Source organism: Podospora anserina, chromosome 1, assembly GCF_000226545.1.
Source record: "Podospora anserina S mat+ genomic DNA chromosome 1, supercontig 1".
Classification (NCBI taxonomy): domain Eukaryota; kingdom Fungi; phylum Ascomycota; class Sordariomycetes; order Sordariales; family Podosporaceae; genus Podospora; species Podospora anserina.
Genome location: NW_001914859.1, coordinates 967,185 through 981,840, shown reverse-complemented (window position 1 = coordinate 981,840; position 14,656 = coordinate 967,185). Strand labels below are relative to the sequence as shown.

Genomic DNA, 14,656 nt, shown 5'->3' with positions numbered 1-14,656 from the left:
AAAATAACTATATCAAGAGCTAACAAAATGCAATGATAATTGTATAGACTTGTTCAGTGTTGTTGGTGTTTACACATCGACTTCAAAGGTAAAAATATTATTTAGTAGTGGAATAAGTGTAAACCTCTCATTTCCTCCCACTGGTTCACCTTGACATATAGAAAGCATTGCCTGAGTGTACATGTATTCTCTTCAATTTACCCCCTGACTACCACAACCACCCGCTCGCTATGCATGACATAAACCCCCACGCACCCTCCCCAACTGCCAAACAAACGAAAAAAAAAAAAAGACAGAATGCAGTACCTATATATATATGACCATCAAAAAAAAATCGTTTACCCGCTGCCGCCACCACCGCCCGTGCTATGCAGCCAAAAAAAATTCCAAATAATTCCATGCTATGATTCCACTTCGTGTGTGCCAAAACAACAAGACAACTCCCACCAGATATCTCACCACTAATAATCCTCCCGTTATAGCACAACAAAACAAAAACAAAACAAAACAAAACAAAGCAAATGAAACCCCCTCAAACATCCGCCTCAAACCTCGTCCTCGGCGTAGCAGGCGTATTAGGCGGCAAATGATTCCCAAACGTGTGCCAGCAGTTGGGAGCTTGTAGGATATACCTATCACATTATCACGTCAGCATCACATCTTTCCAAACTCAATGCGGAGTTCGAAATACCTGGCCATAGCCTCCCTAAACCGACTCTTATACTCCTTCGGGCTCGTCACCGTCGGCCTGTTCCTCCCCCCGCCCGCAAAACCCCTATTCTTGATCCAGCTCTCCAGCTGCTTGTCCCACGTATACGTCCGGATGCAGTCAATAATCCCCACCACCAGCTCCTTCTTCACCTCATCCACCGCCACCATCAGGCTGTAATCCATCACGCCCATCCTCGCCAAAAACAGCGTATCATTAAAAACCGACGTCTTCAACAACCTCTTTGAATGCTCCCGGGCAAATAGGGGAGATTCATAAATGTACTCCACCATGTTCTCGTCTAGCAACACCTCGTTTTGTTCCCCCGTCGACTGGATCCTCCGGTTGCGCATCGACCCCTTGAGGTCAAACGTTCTTGTCGGTGACCGGTCATAAAACAGATTCTCCATGACGAGCAGGTCGAGCTTGATTTCCGTGTTGGTGACGGGGTTGCGGATGATGATCTGGAAGAAGCCGAGCATCTTTGCAATGACAGAAGGTAGATCGTGGAAGAGGGCATGCGCCATCAGGTCAAAGTAGTCCGGGGCGAACTTGAGGAACGAAGACGTCTCGACAGGCGACAGACCCTTGAGGACAAACCGGTCGTCGAGCGTCTTGAGAAAGACAGACTTTGTCTTGCCGCCTTTGGAATCCCACTTGAGGCAGCGAGACAGAGACTCGGCGAAGCGGTCAGCAGCACCGACTTTGCGACGGAGGGCGTCGAATTGTTCGGCAAAGAAAATCTTGCACATCATCTTTGCTGAGCCCTCTGCGAACTGGTACTTGAGATGCGTACCGGTAGACCGCAGTAGACTGTTTTCCAGCTCGGCCTTGGACAGACCTGTAGATGGCTGCTGCTTCATTTCAAGGCCGTCACTGCTTTCATCTGTTTCTCGCTGGTTGGACATCTCCCACCGCTGACGAATCTCGGCAAGCTTTGTCTTGTAATCTTCAGAGTTGAGAGCAAAAGCCAACAACGAGCTGGGCTCATCCTCCCTCACAATGACATCCGAATCAAAGAAGATGTGATCTGTCGCGTTGATGGGATACTCCAGTGGTGTCCAATTGCTAGCCGAACGTTCAGCCCAGAAATTAGTCAACATGGTCATCAGACTCTTCTTCTGATGTCTTGGGAGCTCTTCTGGGATCTCATCACCGGGTTCGAGAGAGCTGGCAATCTCTTTAGCGTCAGGCATGAACTCGTCGAACGTGATGGTGGAAGCATCCGCGTCGCTGCCTGCACCCTCATCATCAGATCCCGCATGATCTTCGTGTCGAGCATCATCGCCATCTGCTTCGTTTCGGGTTTCCTCTTGGGTAAGTGGCCCAGAGGGTGGTGCAAGTGGCGAGCTTGGTTCAGACGCCTTGTTCTGTGAGTCTTCCGGCGTGGTATCAGCAGCTGGCTGAGAAGAGTCATCATGTTTCCTATTGCTGTGATGCTTCTCCATGTGCTGCTCCTCGTCGGGGCCAGGCTCTTTGACGGCTTGGTCCACGTCCTTGTAGACTTCGACTATAGTCTTGGTGGACGTACGTGGAAGGAAGGCTCTCGTAGACTGCATCTTTGCTGCCCGTTGCTTGCGATCCCGCATCCGCTCCTTTTCAAACTCACGGCTTAGTTGCTCAAAATGGCGCGCAAGCGTCGACACCTTGGATTCCCTCTTATGAACATAACGCGGAATTGCCGACGGCGGGGCCTTTCGATTCTTCAGAGCCCCGAGTCCAATGCGATCAGTGAACTTCTTCTCCGCTTTCTCAGGCACGGCCTTCTGTCCCTCGGAAGCCGCATCCTGCGCCTTTTGCTCCTTCAATAGCTTTCCGATAGTAGACTGTGTCCTGGGAAGTGCCCCTACCGGCTGGGATAAAGCGCGAACCATTGGGGGTGATACCGCTTGACCTGTCTTTCTCGAGATAGCACGGTCTCCTGTAGGTCGTGATGATTCTGCACCACCTTCACCAACAAAGCCTGTGCCGGTCGCATCAGTTGATGCGGCACGCTGTTCGCGACGTAGCTGCTCGACCTTTTCTGTCAATGACATATGTTGAGGCTCTGCAGGCTGGGGAGACGCAGCCGGTGCAGCAGGAGTTGCCGGAGGCGGCATCAGAGAATTTGCTTCAGGCGTTGCTGCTGGTATCTCCTCACTTGGTGGAGATGGCGACTGCTTGGTGACATCGGGGGCAAGCTCCGAACCGGTTAGGATACTCTTCACCAACGTCGGTGAAGTAGGCGTCGCGAGGTCCAAAGGCTCGACCCTCTCGAGAAGCTCATCAGCTTGGCTGGCAGCTGCTTCTTCCGTTGCAGTTGCGACTAGTCTCGAGGTCGGCGATACAGGGGTTTCCGGTGTCCGGCTCTCACCCTCGGCATTCTGTGTGGGCTTTTCTTCAAACTCCGAACTACTGGGCTGGGACGCAGTGGGAGTAGATTTTTCCTCGGATTCCGAGCCAACAGACGTGGTGCCGTCAGTACTCGGAAGGGACTCTTTTGACTCATTGTCTGTGAACATCTTCTTGAGTTGAATGATGGTCAGTTGTCGGACATCCTTGTCGGAAAGGAAGTCGGCTTCGAATTTGGTGAATGCTGCATCCCAATCCGTCACCTTCTCCAGCATTCCGCGGATAACAATGTTGAAGGGAATGACTTCGTAGTACTTGGAGCTCATGTATGTCTCCTGGAGACTCCGGACCAACTCTGCCTGATCTTCGTGGGCCTTCTTGGTCAGCCTCTCGATCTCTGCTGTGCAGGCTTCCGCTTTCTCCGGAAGCACACTGTCAATTCGAATGCTCTTGAGTCGAGCCCGGACCGAAGTCATGAACCGAACCCAACGCTCCTCGGCCTTGGTGAAGATATCATTCTTGAGCCGCAAATCGTGATCCACCTTCCATGTGATCCTTGGCCGTGGCACAATGATCTCGAACAGATCGATGGGGTCGTAGTGAATTCTCACAGCAATGTCGCGATACAGGTAGTAGAAGAACCGAACGTGGTCCTTTTGGTGGTCATGGGGGCACTCATTCTGCAGGCTCGAGCGGACGCATCTGCTCCAGAACGAGAGCTCCAGGTATTTGCCAAAAGAATACTTCCAGGTGCTGACAGACATGGGCATGAGACCGAAATGCTTGTTGCACTCTTTGCAGTAATTCCACATGCATATGCCGGTCCCATCCTTGTCGCCCTCAGACTCTTGGGGTTTCTCCGGAAAGTTTTCGGGCCAAGCCGGCGAGTTCTCAAGAATGATGGTGATACGAGCGTTGTCATGGACATAGGTGCGGTGATGATCAAGCATCTTTCTATCACAGCCGTTGGCGTGACACACCATATCAGAGCCTTCGCAAATGTCCTCGATGTACTGGCCCAGGGTGCAATCTTGATCCATGTTGCCGTTGGCATCAGGATGCTCATTATAGAACTCGATGGCGACGAGGCCAGGCTCCACGCACGGTATCTTGGTTTCTGTGCAAGTGACCGAATAGAGCACTACGATGTTCTGATGAGAATAGGGATCGAAGAGATCGAGACTGTCCTGGATATATGTTTCCCATTGTCTGGATTGCGTCTGGTAGTTGTGCAGAGCCTTGTCATACTCGACATCATGGACTGCATGCAGGACCTCCATTACTTTTCGAGGGGCTTTTTGGCCAATCTCGTGCACCATCTCTGGCTTGATGAGCTGGAACCGTAGTGGTCGGGGCTTCTCGCTCTCTTCGGGATCTTCGACAATGTTTTGGTCGCGAAGACGGCGCAGGTAGACCAACCGCCTTTCTTGCTCGCGCGCCTTCATGAGAAGGTAGGGCTGTGTAAACTTGACAAACGGCGACGCTGAAAGGATTCGAGTTTCGTACTTTGCCACCATATCACTGTAAAAGGTCGGCATTGGTACATCCTCTGGCACTTGGACATGCGAGTGAGACTCGTGTAATGATATGAGTTTTTGAGCGGCATCCGCCGACGGCTGAGTCTCTGACCCGGTGCTGGTTGTGTTTGCAGCCAGCTCCTGCTCGGCAGGAGAGTCCTCATTGACCCGAGCCTGTTCCACCAGTTTCTCTCCCTCGGTGCTTTGTGATGTAATCAAAATAGCAGGGCGCTGACTGGTGGGATCGGGGACACACCCAGGAGAGATCAGAAGACTGTCGTCGGTGGGTTGCCGTGACGTGAGAGTGGAAGTCAAGACAGACTCTATCTCAGTTGGGATCTGGACAAACTCGTCGCGCATCAAGCATGATTCCAGCTTTAGGTTGTAGACCACATAGACCATGAACTCGGTGATGCGCTTCATGCGTGACAGTATCGGAGTGGAAGCCCCACGCAGGGCAATGGTACAGCCGCGGTCCTTGGGACACCCTGAAAGAAATATGTACGTCTTCTTCTTGCCCTTTATCCCATGATTGACATATGTCTTGACCTCAAAACTCTCGCAGGTGCCCACCCGAGCGCCAAGACTAAGCATGTCCATGGATGAAATAACGGGCATGTTGACGATTCTCGAGACAGCTTCAATAACGGTTGGTTTGACGTTGTAAGCAACAGCGACGTTGGCTTCCGACAGGTACTGTAAAGCCACTCCGGCAACACTCTTTTCCACCAGCAGCACATGCGGTTCAAGGCAGAGAATCCGGTTCACGACCATTCTCAGATACTCCTTTTCTTGCTCAATAACGGGCTGCAAACTCATAAAGTGCTGCTCTGGATGGCGCTGATACTCGAGTGGGAAGGTGATGACGACGACCCGGGGATTGCGGATCCTGCGGGGCATGCTCTTGAGTGCAAGATTCTTGGTAAAGACAACTCCGTGAACGTAGGCTGTGTCACTTGGCCTGCCCCCTGGGATCTTCTTGAGCTTGACCCAATGCCGAATATCCATGTCGTCCCCGTTGCGGATATCGGGGTCGACATCATCGGCACATTTGTCGAGAATAGGGATAAGAGCCCGCTCCCAGCTGCTCGGGTTGGGAATCTCAGCATCATCCAGCATTTGCCGGAAGAGCTTCTTTACATGCTGCAGGCTCGCCGGGTTGAGACCCTCCTCGGGAAGCTTGCCCTCGCGTGTTGCATCATTCCGCTTTGACCCTGAATTTTCAACGCCGCTCTCAAAGATAGACAGGGCGTCGGTCGAGGCAGAGTTGCCTTTGATGATGGCTGACTTGGGTCGTGGTGATCGCAAATGATGGGCGCTGATGCTTGCGATGCTCATATTCCTCCTTCGGGGTGGTCGTGCATGGATCGATAAATTCTGCAAACCACCTCCGCTGCTACCGCCAGCACCGCCGACACCCTCATCAAAACCGCGGCTGGTATAGCTGAGACCGCTGGTATTCTTCTCGCCATGACGGAACCGGTGTTTCCTGCCTGCTCCCAGATAAGTGCCGAAACTTGATCGATCGGGGTCAAGGCTGGCGGGTTGGAAGTCGCTGCTGTTCATGGTGGCAAAAATGCTGCCCATTTGTTGCTCGTCCTCACTCGACTCATCAGACATGTAGTCGGCCAGCTCCGGGTCGATAATGTTGTCGGCATGAAAGGCATTGGCGTTTGACTTGGTTCCCGGGTCGTCCCCGGCTGGTTTGCGAAACGGCGCCCTCTCATCAGGAGCCCCCTTGAGCCTAGTCAAGAAATTGTGCTTGGAGTGGTGCCTGCGATGGCCCGATGATTGTGGACGACTAGTTGACAATGACTTGAGCGACCGCGATGAGCTTGGCCGACTCAGCTGAGGCATGTCGATTTCTAAAATGGCAGAATTCCTATTGCTGTCCCCGACACGCCTGGTTGCTGGAATTGCCATCATGGGTGTGGTCGCACTTCGGGTGTGGTCGGCCTGCTCGGTTCTTTCCATGATGCTTGCCTCGTCGCCTTCTTTTTGTTTGAGAGCTGTGGGCACGGACTTTGGCTGGTTGGCTCGAAAGATAGCTGGGAGATAGGATTCGTCTGCTGAATCATCTGAACCACTGTCGTACCGACGATTGATAACATTGAGACACGTCTTGCAAACTCTCAGAGAGCCCTGGACGCCGAACTTTGCTCCAGAGATGTTGGACGTGCACTTGGAATCAAAAATGCACCCGCATGTCCGACAATGGTGTTTTCTTCGGAAGGCAGTGAAAGGAGTCCCACACAAAAAGCACTCTTTGCAAGTCTCGTCGGCCATCCAAAACTCCTTACTTAGGACCTGCTTTCGCATTCGCTCCAACCTCGCATTAACCATTTCAGGGGCACCCTCGTTGGCAGTCGTCCCGGGTATCCTCATGACACCTGACTGAAGTCTCTGGGGTCTCTCGTTATGTCTAAAGGAATCGTGGTACACCGTGCTGTGAGCTGAGGTGCTGATAGGGCTAGCTTCAGCAGTCCCGGGCTCCATGGAAGATGACCTTGAATGGTTACTGCCCTTTGTAAAGGTGATCCGGTCAATCACTGCTGGCCGTCTCATCGTGTCAGGTGGGGTGGCCCTGCTAAGGGATGACGAACGAGCCTCCGCCGTCGTTTGTATCGGGCTACGGGGAGCATCTGCGCTGCCATCAAGACTCGGAGCATCTTCTCTCCTCGTTCGCCCCGGAACCATGATTCTGTCAGTGGTCGCCACGCTGTCCAAACTTCCATTCCCAGTCAGGAGCGTGCTGTTTCCCACTTCGCTTAGCCTACTTATACTGCCCCGTCCTGATCCGCGACTGGGCAACTCTTCACGGGTCGTTGTACCACGGACAGTATCACTTTCGGCGAAACCCGTTGATACCACCGGAATGGCAGGGGTATTTGTGGATGTGGCAGCCACGGAGATTTTTGGAAGGTTCTGGGCACCCGGAGGCAAGTGTTTTGAAGTTGATGCCGTCGTTATGGAGGAGGCCTTGGATGATTGTACAGCCGGTGACGAAGAGTCGGCTGTTGCTGTAGCCAAGCCTGAAGAAGACAAGCCAGATACCCCAGCATCAGAGGAGACGGCAGAGTTGAAGGTTGCATTTGTTATGCCACCGTCCCCCCTCGGCACAAGGTTCAAGCTTCTCCTGGAAGCCCCATCATGGCTGTCGGCATCGTCCACCTCCTGAGCAGAATTCTTGCTTACGCCACTGACAGCCTCCTTTATCCTGCTGTATAAGCCGCTCAACCCTTGCTGTACAATCTCGCCAGCAGTTCCTTGCTTTTCCGAAGCCGGAAGGCTACTTGGGGGAGGTGCGAAATCATTGAATGTGGTGAGGACATCCGACTGACTGGCTGAGGTATGGATCTTGTCGAGGGCGAGTGAGAGCTGTTCTCTTTCGGCATACGTAGAAAAAGTAGGAGAAACCAGAGAGCCGCGGCGACTTCGGGTGGCGGTTGGAGACGTAGGGCCGGGCGGAGCTAGAGAGGGGGGTCGAAGACCATTCTGGCTGGCCATCACACTGATAAGGGGCTTTGGTCAGGGTGATACAACTGGACGGTTGGGCCGACCCGAGACAAATCGCATGCTTCGAAAAGCCCGATACAATGGCGTTTGCTATAGGAACAAAATAAAGAGGATTGCTTTGAATCGTAACAGCTTTGAGTGGTGGTTAAAGGTGGAAATGATGGAAGGTGGGCCGTGTTGATTCGAGACCCTTGCCGAAGCGAATGCAGATGACGTTGGACGACGTTACCTGCACTAATAAACCAGACAGCAGGAACGAACGATGGTTGTCGACTACCAGAGATCAAGCCATCTGGATGCCATCATCAAATCAAGAAACTCTGACGAGACCGGACCACAACTACGAGATCACAGTGCAGTCAATGCTGAGGTTGGATTGAGGTTCGGTTGAGATGCAGCCTGGAAGCGGGATGATCGTTGCCGTGTCAGGCTGCTGCAGGACCCTTGAGGAGCATGTCGTCACTGGACAGGTCACTGGACAAAATATTGGTTATAACGCTGTTGGGGGTCTTAACATATTATAGCGTGTATCCCGCCTGTAGATGTTAACAATCGGTGGTTGTCTCTGGCTGAACAGGCAATATTGCATTCTTCTTTGGATGAGGGGTCTAGCTGAAGTGGGGAAGCTGAATGTGGGGCAGCTCATGTGAGTTGGTGTCAACCAAACGGCCCGCAATGTGAAGATGATTGTTGAGACGCGTTTCTTTCTTTAGCGCGTTCAACTGTCAAGCTTATTGTTACTGCAACACTACCACACAACATCGTTCTGCTATTGGATGTACACAGTTTCACAATTTCTAATCATGATTATCGAAACTTCTTGACAACCTCAGCTCTACGCACCCTTAGGACAATGGCCGGTCCCTTTCAGACGTGGTCCCCCAGCCTGCTTGGCAGCAAAACCACAAAAATACCCCGCCGTCTTGTTGAGGTTCCCAAAGACCAGGAGGAGCTATTGAATAAGAGTGATTCTTGGCATAAGGGTCATGTTCCAGTGGCAATTTTGGACAAGATCAAAGCTGGCTATACAGAAACTCGGCGACGATCTCCTGTAGCGGAACCTCCACTATCAGATCATGTCAGAGCAAGCTCACAGAGTTCTCGACGTCTACCTGCTGCCGGCGTGCCATCGTCACCTATACCAGCTCCTCCACAAACAAAGGAACCTCAGCTAGCAGCAGTTGTGGAACTTTCTTTACCTAGCAACAGTTCTGACTCTTCTGAAGATGAAGCCGAGATTCAAGGCCCCAAAGCTCCGCTCCATACGGACGCCCACCCGGGTGAACCACAGGCCTCCAGGATCCCTATTCCCCCTGGACCGACGCCGCCCTCAGCGCAAGTCATACCATCCACATATCCCGAGCCGTCTGCTACCGTGTCGCCACCCAAGCCAAAGCGACAGCGTCTTATGAAGAATGTTGCTGCCAGTCTCAACCCAGCAGAGGTTAGCATGCAGCTGACCCGGCCATCGATTCTCTCTCTGCCAAAACAAGCCAGCCCTCCACCACCAGCCGGTTCGTCGTTACCACCCAGTTCCTCAGTACCAGCCAGTCCGATGGCGATTCGTACACAGCCAGCCAGTCCACTGGTCATACGTGCACAGCCGGCCATGCAACCAGCTGCTGTTCCCAGCATGATTCTACGTGGCGGTGGTCTGCCAAGATCAAGCGGGAGTTCTGACAAGCCTCCGCCAAACGTACCTGCTTCCCAAGACCCCTATAACGTCTTTAAAGAGACTTATCCAGACTACGATGGTAGTCTGGGTGACTTTGTCCGCGGGATTCTCTCTTTAATACCTCTTCAGAAAAAGAAGACGGTCCCACAGTACATTCTAGACGACTACATCCGTGTTTTCTCGGGCGATTATCTGGAATACATCGAACAGCTCAGGGAGGACCAAACACCCCTGACCACTTGGGAGTGGTATTGCGTCCATGTTCCACAACCAGTGTATATGAAAGGAGTTCTTTCTAGCGACCGACTAAAGGATGTCCGCCGTCGCTACCCCGATAAAGTCTCTGTGATTGAAGCTCAGACAACACCTCTACAGTCCAGCGTTCAGCCACCTGAGGTGCAGCATATTCAAAGATCGAATGCGTTCTCGACGCCCGCACCAGCGAGGATTGGACAGCATCATAACGCACATCACAACCAAGCTTCAAGCCCTATTTATCTTCCGGATTCCCCGCCAATGCCTCTGAATCCTGCCACGAGATCTTCAACCCACATCGCCGAGTTGGCAACTGATCCGATCTCCACGGCAGAAGACCGGCCATTCGAGATACATCCTCGTGGGAGTCATCGTCGCTCTACAGAGGCTGTTGGCCCGGCATCGAGGTTTATCTCTGCCTCGTCTCGCCAGTTTCATACCCAGAACACGCGGCCGGTCAATATGACGGCGTCGAGACTCTCATCTTCGAGTGTACGGTTTGAGACGCAGGTAAACTTTCCGTCGTTGGAAACAACAGCGTCTGGTAATTCTATCTGGGACCGTGAGGACGATGCCATGGGGTCGGTTGACAGACAGGAGGATAATGAGGCAATGAATGATGGTGCGCCATCTCCATCCTTGCAAGACAGTGGAGAGGACGCTCTTCAACAAGCAGCTGCTGGAATTCCCAAGTCTCATATAGAGTACAGGGTATCGGGTGAGGGTATCAAAAGGCCGTGGGAAACGATCGATGATCCCGAGCAACAGGAAGCAGTACAGCAACAGTGTTTTGCAGCATTCTTGAGAGAAGCATGGGGCCCTCGCCGCAACAAGGGCAAATAGGTCGGAGCTGTTGTGTAAGCATGACCGCTTTGTAGGAGTAGATGTCAGATACCAAGCCGGCTGTCAGGCAAGCCTTTTTCATATCAACATTCGTGCAATTGGTCGTAAAGGGGGTATCATGTTTTTATTTTACATTTCTCGGTTTGCTCTTCTGGAGTCAAGTCTGGTTTACTGATTTCCAGCCTCCTGAGCACGTCGTTTCTCCTCCTCTTCAGGCGTCATGGTCCGTAGTTGGAGAGCATGGATACCGCCTTCTCGGGCCATCTCGTCCTTGAGCAGCGAGTAGACCAAGCGGTGGCGGGCGGGCTGCATCTTGGAGCGAAATGCCTCGGAGGTGATGATTACCCTGAAATGAGTCTCTCTCGAGGTGCTACCTTCCATGGCCTTGTGGTGGGCGTGAAGGTGGGAATCGTTGTGAATCTCGAGGGTGGTGGGCTGGAGAGCAGCCGAGATCTAGTTGTAGTAGACAAGACAAGCAAGTCAGCGTTCCATAATAGCTCGGCACACTACCAACCAGCCAGACAAATTTAGAGCGACGACCAATGTATGTAGGTATGTATGTACCTTCTCTCGGATCACATCCTCGACGGGAGTGTCTGACGATGCCATGGTGGAAAGCGGCCGGCGAAAGGCTCTCGACAGGTGGTTCAAGGCGGTTCGGCGCAACATGGAGCGAGAAGTGGACGTGCCGTTCTGCGGGGAGAACAAGACAACAATATGCAAGATGGGCTTCCCAAATGCCAATCAGAGGTGTGGTGTTTGTCGTCGGTCGATTTCCAAGGCTTGAAATCGAATCGCCGGTACAAACGTGGGGCAGCCCCTCGCCGGCGTTGGAGACCAATGGGAGTTGGCCCCAGGCTGTTAATCCCTGTCCCGTCTGCTGCAAGGGATGAGCTTTGGGTGGTGGGATGCTGATTTTCCAGCGGACGGCAAAGACAATGGAAAGCAACTCTATCACACTGTAAAGGAGTTTCCCCACGGTCTCCACCGAGGAAATAGAGGGCCGCGCAAGAATGGGCTATTTGCGTGCGGCGACCTTGATGAGGCTTTCGACTTTGCCCAAGCATAAGCTTTCGTCATCCCGAGCGCCCCGCGGGACCTTTCCCATTTTTTGCTCCACAGTTTCTGCGGGCCTGCCCGGAGAAAGAAGTAGGAAGCGTACTGCCGGACTCGGCTTCAGACCAGACCGCCGTTGCCCCGTCTCCCTCTCTCCAATCTCCATCTCACCACACCCACCCGACACAGTACCTAGGTATCTCAGCGTACCCTTACTTTAGCCACCGCCCCCTGTAAGAAAAATACGGCAATCTCTGATACGGGATAGCCGCTGGGGAAACTGCTGCATAGCTCCCGGTCCTGGCAGCCGAGCCGTTGCTACATCCCGCAGTGCAGTGTGCTTTTGTGTGAGTGGTGGTGTTGGTGGTGGTGTGTGAGGACCAAGCCCCTGGCTGCTTTTCCTTCCTATTCCACCGACCTGCGTTATCCGAAGCTAGTAACCGCAGATTCAGAGTCCAGGTTTCAGGGCCGGGCAGGCAACTTATAAACCGGATCCTCCCTTTTTCCCCCGCGCCGCCGCCGCTACTTCGGCCCCCTTCTTCTTCCTTTCCTATGTTCCTTGCCCGCGCACTCGGCAGGAGCTCTGGTGTTCGGATAATACCTGCTCCCGTCTCTACTTCATCTTTACTACACCGTTTCAGGATATCATCATCGTCGTCGTCGTCTTCTTTTACAGGTCTCAGGATGGTTTCGACGCTGCCCAAGCTGCCCGTTTTTGAGGCAATCTCCAGGCATGACCCGGAGTCAACTGTGGTTATTCACTCCAAGAGCGGCCGGCGCTTTCAGTACGGTGAGCTGTTGGGGGATGTAGCCAAGGCCAGGGATCGTCTCTATGAGAGCGCCGGGAGGGAGGATCTGGATGGTGAGCGTATTGCTTTCTTGGCCGAGAACAGCTACGACTATGTGGGTAAGCCAATTTCACGTTTCCAACCCACCGGCAAATTCACGAGGCTGATTCTGTTGTCCAAGTGACTCTCCTGGCCATCCTCGGGGCCAAGTCCATTGCTGTGCCCATGTCTCCGGCCTTTCCAGCCTCGGAGCTTCAGTACATCTTGAACCACAGCGAGGCATTGATGTTGTTAGCCACCGGCAAATTTGCCTCCAAAGCTCAAGAAGTTCTCAAGACAGAGCTGGATGTCCAACCAACCTTCCTCCAGCTCGACAAGCTCCAAGGTGGAGGCCCCCACGAAAAGGTCACACTCGACAAGTCTAGCCCCGGTTCCGCCGGTATGATGCTGTACACCTCTGGTACCACCAACCGACCTGTAAGTCAAACCCCAGATAAGTTACACACCCACGCAAGTTTCTAACCCCCCCACCCCCCCCCCTACCAGAAAGGCGTCCTCATCCCCCAAGCCGCCATGACAGCCCAAGCCCGCTCCCTGATCCAAGCCTGGGAATACGCCCCCTCCGACCACCTGCTGCACCTCCTCCCCCTCCACCACATCCACGGCACCATCAACGCCATCTTCACCCCCCTCTTCACTGGCAGCTCCATCGAATTCCTCTACCCCTTCAACGCAGACGCAGTATGGAAACGTCTGGCCGCCCCCTTCACCACCACCCCCCCCCCTGACCAACCCAAAATCACATTCTTGACCGCCGTCCCAACGATTTATTCCCGGCTCCTATCCAGCTTCAAAACCCTCCCCGAAGACCTCCAAGAACCCGCCAGGGAAGCCATCTCCCCTGCCCACCTCCGCCTGACAATCTCCGGCTCCGCCGCCCTGCCCACCCCCATCAAGCGTGCCTGGGCGGACTTGAGCAAGGGGAACATTTTGCTCGAACGCTTCGGCATGACAGAAGTAGGCATGGCGCTCTCTTGCGGCCTCGATCCGAACGATCGGGTGGATGGCTCCGTCGGGTGGCCTTTACCCGGGGTAGAAGCAAGATTGGTAGATGTTGACACGCATCAAGTCATTGAAAAGGGGCAGGAAAAGGACCTCGAGACGGGAAGGGAGAGGGTGGGGGAGATTCAGCTTCGGGGGCCGACGATTTTTGCAGAGTACTGGCGTAACGAAGAGGCTACGAAGAAGGAGTTTGTGGAAGGGAAGGACGGGAGGGGGTCGTGGTTCAAGACTGGGGATGTTGCCGTCAGGAGACCTGGTCCGGAAAAGGCGGGGAGGAGCGAGATGAAGACTCAACGGGAGTGGGCGAGGGGGGATATGTATTTTATTCTGGGGAGGAAGTCGGCTGATATTATCAAGTCGGGGGGGGAGAAGGTTTCGGCGTTGGAGGTGGAGAGGGAGATGTTGTCTCTGCCTCAGGTGGCCGAGGTTGCGGTGCTGGCGGTGCCGAGTGGGAAGTGGGGGCAGAAGGTGGGCGCGGTGGTGATTTTGGATAGGGAGCATTGCAAGGAGGGGAAGTGGTCGCCGTTGGAGATGAGGAGGGCGTTGAAGGAGAGGTTGGCGGGGTATAAGATCCCGCAGGTGCTGAGGGTGGTGGATCATATTCCGAGGAATGCGATGGGGAAGATCAATAAGAAGGTGCTGGTGAAGGAGGTTTTTAGGGAGGAGTTTAGTGGGGATGAGATGTAAGATAGGAAGGGGGAAGAGAGAAAAAAATGATAGAATTAGACTCTCCTATGGTATAGATTCTTTGGGGGTTTAGAAGGCTAGTACTAATGATGAGTGTGCATGATGCTGGGAGTTTTCTGATCAAATAATCGCATTGTTTGGTCTGGGATGTAATAGAGTGAGGAGGCACAATTGAACTGACCCATCATGTCTTCTTTTCATATGCTTCCAACCGTTG

The 14,656-nt window shown here is 53.3% G+C and overlaps 4 protein-coding genes across 4 annotated transcripts; 2 read left to right on the top strand and 2 right to left on the bottom strand.

The window, feature by feature from the left end:
- Positions 1–654: 654 nt before the first annotated feature.
- On the bottom strand, positions 655–8,064 carry PODANS_1_2720 (uncharacterized protein; the record flags this gene model as incomplete). The annotated part of the gene is made up of 1 exon (XM_001912433.1): positions 655–8,064. The coding sequence occupies one exon, from the start codon at positions 8,062–8,064 to the stop codon at positions 655–657; it is 7,410 nt and encodes a 2,469-aa protein (XP_001912468.1).
- Positions 8,065–8,926: 862 nt separating this feature from the next.
- PODANS_1_2710 (uncharacterized protein) lies at positions 8,927–10,846 on the top strand (the record flags this gene model as incomplete). Its single annotated transcript, XM_001912432.1, has 1 exon — positions 8,927–10,846. One exon carries the CDS (start codon positions 8,927–8,929, stop codon positions 10,844–10,846), a length of 1,920 nt encoding a protein of 639 aa, XP_001912467.1.
- Positions 10,847–11,014: 168 nt separating this feature from the next.
- PODANS_1_2700 (uncharacterized protein) lies at positions 11,015–11,299 on the bottom strand (the record flags this gene model as incomplete). The annotated part of the gene is made up of 1 exon (XM_001912431.1): positions 11,015–11,299. A coding segment is annotated over one exon (285 nt), but the record flags the coding sequence as incomplete, so codon positions are not given.
- A 954-nt stretch (positions 11,300–12,253) lies between these two features.
- Positions 12,254–14,439, top strand: PODANS_1_2690 (uncharacterized protein; the record flags this gene model as incomplete). The annotated part of the gene is made up of 3 exons (XM_001912430.1): positions 12,254–12,809; positions 12,872–13,167; positions 13,237–14,439. Coding segments are annotated over 3 exons (2,055 nt in total), but the record flags the coding sequence as incomplete, so codon positions are not given.
- Positions 14,440–14,656: the final 217 nt, after the last annotated feature.